General features: G+C 55.5%; 1 protein-coding gene across 3 annotated transcripts in view; it reads left to right on the top strand.

Moving 5' to 3' along the window:
- The first annotated feature begins 386 nt into the window (after positions 1-386).
- Positions 387-7,648, top strand: part of Ldhb (lactate dehydrogenase B) — a 16,691-nt gene continuing 9,429 nt past the window's right edge. The window contains exons 1-3 of one of the 3 annotated variants that reach the window (XM_013025105.1): positions 3,805-3,917; positions 5,153-5,225; positions 6,223-6,357. In XM_013025105.1, coding sequence (XP_012880559.1) covers positions 6,229-6,357 — 129 coding nt within the window. In that variant the 5' untranslated portion in view covers positions 3,805-3,917; positions 5,153-5,225; positions 6,223-6,228. Of the gene's footprint in view, positions 393-3,802; positions 3,918-5,152; positions 5,226-6,222; positions 6,358-7,648 lie in introns of those variants that run through there. The other 2 variants (XM_013025106.1, XM_013025104.1) reach the window with 2 other exon arrangements.

Genomic DNA, 7,648 nt, shown 5'->3' with positions numbered 1-7,648 from the left:
GAAGGAAGGAAGGAAGGAAGGAAGGAAGGAAGGAAGGAAGGAAGGAAGGAAGGAAGGAAGGAAGGAAGGAAGGAATTGTGTTCACGCCGTGTGCACTTCCACAGAACGTCCAGCAGGTGGCAGTGTGTACAAGTGTCACCAGAACCCCCAGCTCCACGTTACATATTAGCAATGCAAACTTGGGGATCCTTTCCCTATGCGCCCCCTGTCCCCAAACCTGAGCCTCAACTTCAGCTACAAGGCGCCTGCAATTCCAGCTTTTCTTTTTAACTTGTTGTTGTGTTTTGGTTGGTCCTGGGACTTGAACTCGGGGCCTGGGCGCTGTCCCTGAGCTCTTTCACTCAAGGCTGGCGCTCTACCACCTGAGCCACAGCGCCACGTCTGGTTTTCTGGTGGTTCATGGGAGATCAGAGTCTCACAGACTTTCCTGCCCGGGCTGGCTTTGAACCGCGATCCTCAGATCTCAGCCTCCTGAGTAGCTGGGCTGGCAGGCGTGAGCGCCGGTGCCCGGCTCCGTAGTTCAGCTTTGGACGCAGCAAGGTTAGAAAACCCCTGAACTGGGGTTCAGGAGAACGTGAAATGCTACCCCAGCTCTCAGACAGGCTTGCTTCACACAAGCCAGGGTCCATGAATAAATCATGTCTTCTCTCCCTTTCCACATCCTATACCATCAGAGGGGAAAAAAACAACCAAGCAAACCACCGAAAGCCCAGCGCCTGCCGGCCCAGCTCTGCAGGGGGTGGAAAAAGTGAATTTTCGTTTCCTTTTTAGCATAGAAGAAAATAAACCCAAAGCTCCTCCTGCGTCCATTTCCCGAGTCCGTCGGATCGCTGCTCTTTCCTCTGATCACAGGCCTGGCCCTTGGGGCTGCTCCCTCCCAGCGTCCCCCTCGGGTCTGGCTGTGTGGGACGTCCAGTCCCCGGTCCCCCATCTAGCCTCTGCGCCCTTCGTCTCTGGGAGCCTGGCTGAGCCCCTGAGATTTGTCCTAGGCCCCTTCTTTTGTAATTGTTTGTCGGTCATGGGACTTGAACTCTGGGCCTGGGCGCTGTCCCTCAGCTCTTCAGCTCCAGGCTGGCGCTCTATCCCTTGAGCCACAGCACCACTTCTGGCTTTTTCTGCTTATGGGGTGTTGAGGAATCGAACCCAGGGCCTCATGCATGCAAGGCAAGCGCTCTACCACTGAGCCACCTGCCCAGCCCCCTCTAGATCCTGCTGAAGAAGTGAATTTTCACCTGCTTTTTATTTCTGTTTTTGTTGTTATACTTTTCATTGATGCTTCAATAGATACAACGGCTGTGGGCACAATTTAAAAACTACCCCAAGATACGTGATGAAAAGCTACCCCATCTCCACTGGCTCCGGACCCAGGCTGGAAGCAACTGCCTTCCGTAATGCCCAGGGGCCCTCCGTAAAAGCATCTAGACATGAAATCCCGTGTCGTAATATTTTAATACATGCTTTCAAGCCGGGCACCGTGGCTCACGCCTGCCATCTCAGCTGCTCAGGAGGCTGAGATCTGAGGATCGCAGTTCAAAGCCAGCCTGGACAGGAAAGTCCATGAGACTCTGATCTCCCATGAACCACCCGAAAACCAGAAGTGGTGCTGTGACTCGAGTGGTAGAGCACCAGCCTTGAGGGAAAGAGCTGAGGGACAGCGCCCAGGCCCTGAGTTCAAGTCCCAGCACACACACACACACACGCACACACACACACACACACACACACACACACACACATCCAACAGCAGAATCACTTCAATGGCTTCATTGTTACTCCTCCAGGCTGAGAGAAACTTCCAGGTGCCGGCCTGCAGCTTGAAGACTCAGAGAGAAAGCCCGTGAGGTAGAGAGGGGCCGTAGGACGGGGAGTCAAGCAACAACCCGGCCCAGCAACTCTGTCCGACCCCTCGGGGCGGTGAGCAGGCTGGAGTGCAGCGTGTGCGTGCGTGTGTGTGTGTGTGTGTGTGCGTGTGTGTGTGTGCACGCACCAGTCCTGGGATTTGAACTCAGGGTCTGAGTCCACTCCTGCCTGGTGCTCTACCACTTGAGCCAGCCCTCCACGTCCAGCTTTTTTTGGGGAGGTGATGGACTGGAGATGAGTCTCTCGGATTTGTGTCCCCCACCCCACCCCCGGCGGCCTTAGAACCGCGATCCTCCTCTCTCAGCCTCTTGAGTTGCTGGGATTACAGGCATCAGCTGCTGCCGGGGTCCGGCCGTGTCTTGTCTGTGTCTGCACGCTCATTTTGCAATCGCCTGGGAATCCTGGAGGCCAGCACTCACCTCTGACCGGCCATGTCTGCCCCACGGAGGCCGTGTCCCCCACTGGGGGGTGACACACAGAGCAGGCTCAGGATTGGCCCCCCCTGCCAGACAAGAGTGACCCGCTGAGCCAGATTCCTGGGGAGCCCATCCCAGAACAAGGAGGAAGCAGCCGGCACCCCAGAGACTCAGGAGGCTGAGATCGGAGGATCGAGGTTCGAGGCCAGCCCGGGCAGGAAAGTCTGTGAGACTCTGATCTCCCAGGAACCACTCAAAACCAGAAGTGGAGCTGTGGCTCAAGTGGTAGAGCACCAGCCTTGAGTGAAAGAGCTCAGGGACAGCGCCCAGGCCCTGAGTTCAAGTCCCAGGACTGACACAAGGAAGGAAGGAAGGAAGGAAGGAAGGAAGGAAGGAAGGAAGGAAGGAAGGAAAGAAGGAAGGAAGGAAGGAGGGAAGGAAGCTATAAAGTAAATATAAGCTTAAGTGAATAACTAGCCTAGCTGGCCCTGGTTGGCTTTTTTCTCCTTTTTTTTTTTCTCTGTCTGTCCTGGGTCTTGAACTCAGGGCCTGGGCGCTGTCCCTGAGCTCTTTTGCTCCAGGCTGGTGCTCTACCCCTTGAGCCACAGCACCACTTCCGGGTCCCTGGTGGTTCATTGATGATGAGACTCTCACGGACTTTCCTGTCGGGGCTGGCCTCCAACCTCGATCCTCAGGATCTCAGCCTCCTGCGCAGCCGGGATGACAGGCGGGAGCCACGGGTGCCGGCCAGGCTGTCTACTGTGAAGCCACCTGTTTCTTCTTGAGAGACAGATTGCCTTCTGCCGTCTGTCCTTGAGAAATGCAGTTTCTTTGTCACGCCAGGGCTTGTGTCTGGAGAAGTCTTCCAGCTCCTGGCTTTGCCAAGATCCACGCCGCCTTTTCTTTTTCCCTCTCTGCCATCCGGGGGTTCAGGGGCGCCCGGATGATGTGGGCCCAGGAGGAGAAATCTGGCTTCGCTCCTATCTTTCCTTCCCCTGCAGTGTGTGTGCAGGAATGCAAGGGTTAAACCCAGCAGAGCCCCCGGGGGGGGGGGAGGCTGGGCTATTTCCCCCCCCCTCCATGCACGCTATTGCTGCCTCAGTTTCCCCTCATCTCCAGCCTCAGCCCTGCAGGAGCTCAGTGTAGGGGGCAATCCGGACTGCACTCCGCCCGGGGTTGGTTTGTGGGGTTCTGGTTGTTCAACGCCCCCCCTATTCTGCAAAAATAGCCAGGATCGGAACTGGTGTGTGTGTGTGTGTGTGTGTGTGTGTGTGCACACACGCAAGTGCCCTTCTACCACACCACCCAAGGAGACACACAAGGGCAAAGCCATCAGATGCATGCATGCACCGCGTGGGTCACGAGAGCCCCAAGGTGACCTTCAAGGTGGGGGGGGCACATTCCTGAGCCGGGTCCTTGGCCGGGATTGCGCGGAGGTGCAGGGAGGGGTGTCCGGCTGGCTCTGGGCTTTCCAATCACAATGAAGCCAGCGCGGGGCCCGGGAGGGGTGGGGCCTGGCTGGCCGCGGGCCGAGCCTGCGCAGGAGAGAGAAGAGGAGGAGGAGGAGGAGGAGGAGGAGAAGCCGAAACCTTCTGCAGACTTGGCTTTCTTCTCCGCATCCCTGGTCCTGAGGGTTTTCTGGTGAGGCTCAAACCCCGGGGTTTGTGTGTGCGTGTGCATGCGTGTGTGCGTGTGCATGCGTGTGTGCGTGTGCATGCGTGTGTGTGTGTGTGTGTGTGTGTGTAAAAACTGCTGCAGGACTCACAGGATTTCTGTCCTTGGGCGCATCTGACCAGGCCCCACCGAGTCAGACCAACCTCTCCCCCTTCCAGACAGAAACCTGTTGCACTTGGTGCTAAAATCGGGGTGCTCGATGCGTTTTATTGAGGGGTGCAGCCTGGGGGGGGGGTGAGGAGCTGGAAGAAGATGGGGGGGGAGGAGGAACTCCAGGTAGCCGAGAAGGAGACAGGATGACCTTGAAATACCCCCCCACACCTTCCTCCTGACCCTGATGGCTGCATTATTATTATTGTTGTTGTTGTTGTTGTTATTGTGAGCAGGTTTAACCAGTTCAGCCGGGAGCTCCCCTGAGGTGAACTGGATTGTTTACTTTGCTCCGAGAAGAAAAGACCTGACCGGTCCCCCTGGAGAGCTAGCTTCCCCCCGGAGGGCTAGGCCTGCGGTCTCTGCCCCCCAGATCTCTGCTTCCCCTGGGCTTGGGGGAAAGAGAAGGAAGAGGTTTGGGGGCGAGGAGAGCCGAGAGTTAGGCCTGCGTGGTGGGGGGGGGGGAAGGGGCTAGGGAGGGCTCTCACTTAGTACCGGAATTTCAGTGGCAATTAACCAACCAACAGCCCAAACCCACCGGGGCGTAGAAAAGGTTCTCTGTTGTGCCCAGAGATTCTGCCTGCGGGTCATTTGTTCTGGAATTTACCACCCGGGGCGACCTGGCTGCTGATTTCTAGCCCCAGGCCAGGTGGATTTTTTTTTTTCTCTGTTTCTCCTTTCTGTTTTTATTTGTAGGTATTGGCTTTGTTGTTGTTTGCCGCCTGGATTTCCTCTGTCCTCTTAGCTTTTTGCCACTCAAGGCTGGCGCTCTACCCCTTCCGCCACAGCTCTACTTGAAACTTTTTATTTTTTGCTGGTGCACCGGAGATAAAGAATCTCACGGACTTTTTCTTCCCCGGGCTGGCCTTGAACCGCGATCCTCACCTCTCAGCCTCCTGAGAGGTTAGGATGATGGCGTGAGCCACCGGCCACCACCTCTAACACAAACCCTTTCTTCTCCTTATTTATATTTCCTATTCGGGGAAAAAGTAAAAGAAATTGGGGGAAAAAATGACCATGAAGGGGGGAAAAAATTGTATTTTTCTTTCCAGAAAAATCTAGAAGCATCTCCACAGGCCTGGCGACCTCTAAAAACGGTAGTTCACTGACTGAAGCCAAAGTTGGGTGAGAACAGTTGCATCTGTATTTAGAGCCACTTTCTAGGTCTTTCTCTGGCCTAGCTTCCTTCCCCATGCATGGACGTAAAATGTCTTAAGCCCATAGGAGGGGGAAGAATCAGGCTTTTGTTCAGCCCCGAGCAGACCGAGATTCGGGGTGCATGCGTGAAGGTCACCTCTAGGACTGGGGAAATTCCTCCTTGTGCTTTTCCCTTCCCCCTTACATTGTGAGCAAAAGCAGCTCAGAGACAGCGTCCAGGTCTTGAGTTCAAATCTCAGCACTGATTCAAAAAGAAAAAGCTCACCCAGGGCGTGTGTGAGGCCTGAGTTCAAGCTCCTGACAGACAGAAGGACAGACACACACACAGACCCAGAGGCTGATTTCACTGAAGGTGACCCCCCCACCCCCCCACTCACACGGAGGGAAAACAAACACTACCTCTCGGCTGGACCAGAGAGGTTCAGTCATTCGCTTCCAACAACAGCAATAGCAGCCATGATGGTCCCCACCAGACAATTGATCAGCTCAGCTCGCTGATAGGTTTTAGGTGAGATTTAAAGCCAGAGATCCCGTTGGTCCTGTCAGCCCTAGGGCAGGAAATCTACGCAGAACCGGCCAGCGAATAGTTGTCCAACAACTTTAAAGATGAGTGTGTGCACTCTTCCAGAGTCTTAATTGTAGTTAAATTCTATTCGATTCTAGTTTCTTTTCATTCTTTCTTGCTCAAGGCTGGTGCTCCACTGCTCGTGCCTCAGTTTCCACTTTGGGGATTTTTGCCGGTCGATCGTTGGAGAGAGCAGAGTCTCGGCCTCCTCCTCGAAGCCGGCCTCCAACCACGATCCTCGGGTCTCGGCCTCCGCGTAGCTCGGGATGACAGGCCCCCCCCCCCGACTCATCCCCCAGTTCTTTTCCTTCCGAGTGGCAGCCACCACGCCTGCGGGTGACAGTGCTCCCCGGGGGCCCCGGTGGGTTTGGGTGTCAGGCTCCGTGTTCTGTCTTCCAGAGGAAAATGGCGACCCTGAAAGAGAAACTGATCGCCCCGGTGGCCGACGAGGAGGCGCCCGTGGCCAACAACAAGATCACCGTGGTGGGGGTCGGACAGGTCGGCATGGCCTGTGCCATCAGCATCCTGGGAAAGGTATGTGCTGCTTCATTCACCCTCGTCTTTTGGGCCAGTCCTGGGACTTGAACTCATGGCCTGGGTGCTGTCCCTGAGCTCCTTCACTCCAGGCTGGTGCTCTACCCACTGAGCCACAGCGCCACTTCTGGTTTTCTGGGGGTTCCTTGGAGATCAGAGTCTCAGGGACTTTCCTGCCCAGGCTGGCTTTGAACCGTGATCCTCAGCTCTCAGCCTCCTGAGTCGCTGGGATGACAGGCGGGAGCCCCGGGCGCCCGGCGCGCTGGTTTTAGTTTGGTGTCATTTGAAGCTTACAGGATCTGAGATCACTTTATGATGGCAAGAATGGCGGAAAACCAACCCCGTGTGACTCATTCACCCACCCGAGAAGGCGCTTCTGATGGGTTCTTACCTGCTGCTGCTTTTTGGTTGCTTTCTGCTTCTTTTCCTTCCTTCCTCCCTTCCTTCCTTCCTTCCCTTCTTCCTTCCTTCCTTCCCTCCTTCCCTCCTATCCTTCCTTCCTTCCTTCCTTCCCTCCTGCCTTCCTTCCCTCCTTCCCTCCTTCCCTTCTTCCTTCCTTCCTTCCTTCCTTCTCTCCTATCCTTCCTTGCTTCCTTCCTTCTTTCCCTCCTGCCTTATTTTCTTCCTTCTTTCTTCCTTTTGTGTTTATTTTATTCTCTGTCTGTCTGTCTGTCTGCCTGTCTGCCTGTGTCTGTCTGTGTCTGTCTGCCTGTCTGTGTCTGCCTGTGTCTGTCTGTCTGCCTGTGTCTGTCTGTCTCTGTCTGTCTGCCTGTCTGCCTGCCTGCCTGCCTGCCTGTCTGCCTGTGTCTGTCTGTGTCTGTCTGCCTGTCTGTGTCTGCCTGTGTCTGTCTGTGTCTGTCTGTGTCTGTCTGTCTCTGTCTGTCTGTCTGCCTGTCTGCCTGCCTGTCTGCCTGTGTCTGTCTGCCTGTCTGTCTGTGTCTGCCTGTCTGTCTGCCTGTGTCTGTCTGTCTGCCTGTGTCTGTCTGTCTCTGTCTGCCTGTCTGTCTGCCTGTCTGCCTGTGTCTGTTTGTGTCTGTGTCTGTCTGTCTGTGTCTGCCTGTGTCTGTCTCTGTCTGTCTGTCTGTCTGTCTGTCTGTCTCTGTCTGTCTGTCTGTCTGCCTGTCTGCCTGCCTGCCTGTGTCTGTCTGTCTCTGTCTGTCTGTCTGCCTGTGTCTGTCTGTCTGCCTGCCTGTCTGTGTCTGTCTGTGTCTGTCTGTCTGTCTGCCTGTGTCTGTCTGTCTCTGTCTGTCTGTCTGCCTGTGTCTGTCTGTCTCTATCTGTCTGTCTGCCT

The sequence above is a fragment of the Dipodomys ordii genome, unplaced genomic scaffold (assembly GCF_000151885.1).
Source record: "Dipodomys ordii isolate 6190 unplaced genomic scaffold, Dord_2.0 Scaffold81, whole genome shotgun sequence".
Classification (NCBI taxonomy): domain Eukaryota; kingdom Metazoa; phylum Chordata; class Mammalia; order Rodentia; family Heteromyidae; genus Dipodomys; species Dipodomys ordii.
The sequence above is the reverse complement of the archived record's forward strand: the minus strand, read 5'-3'. Positions and strand labels throughout refer to the sequence as shown.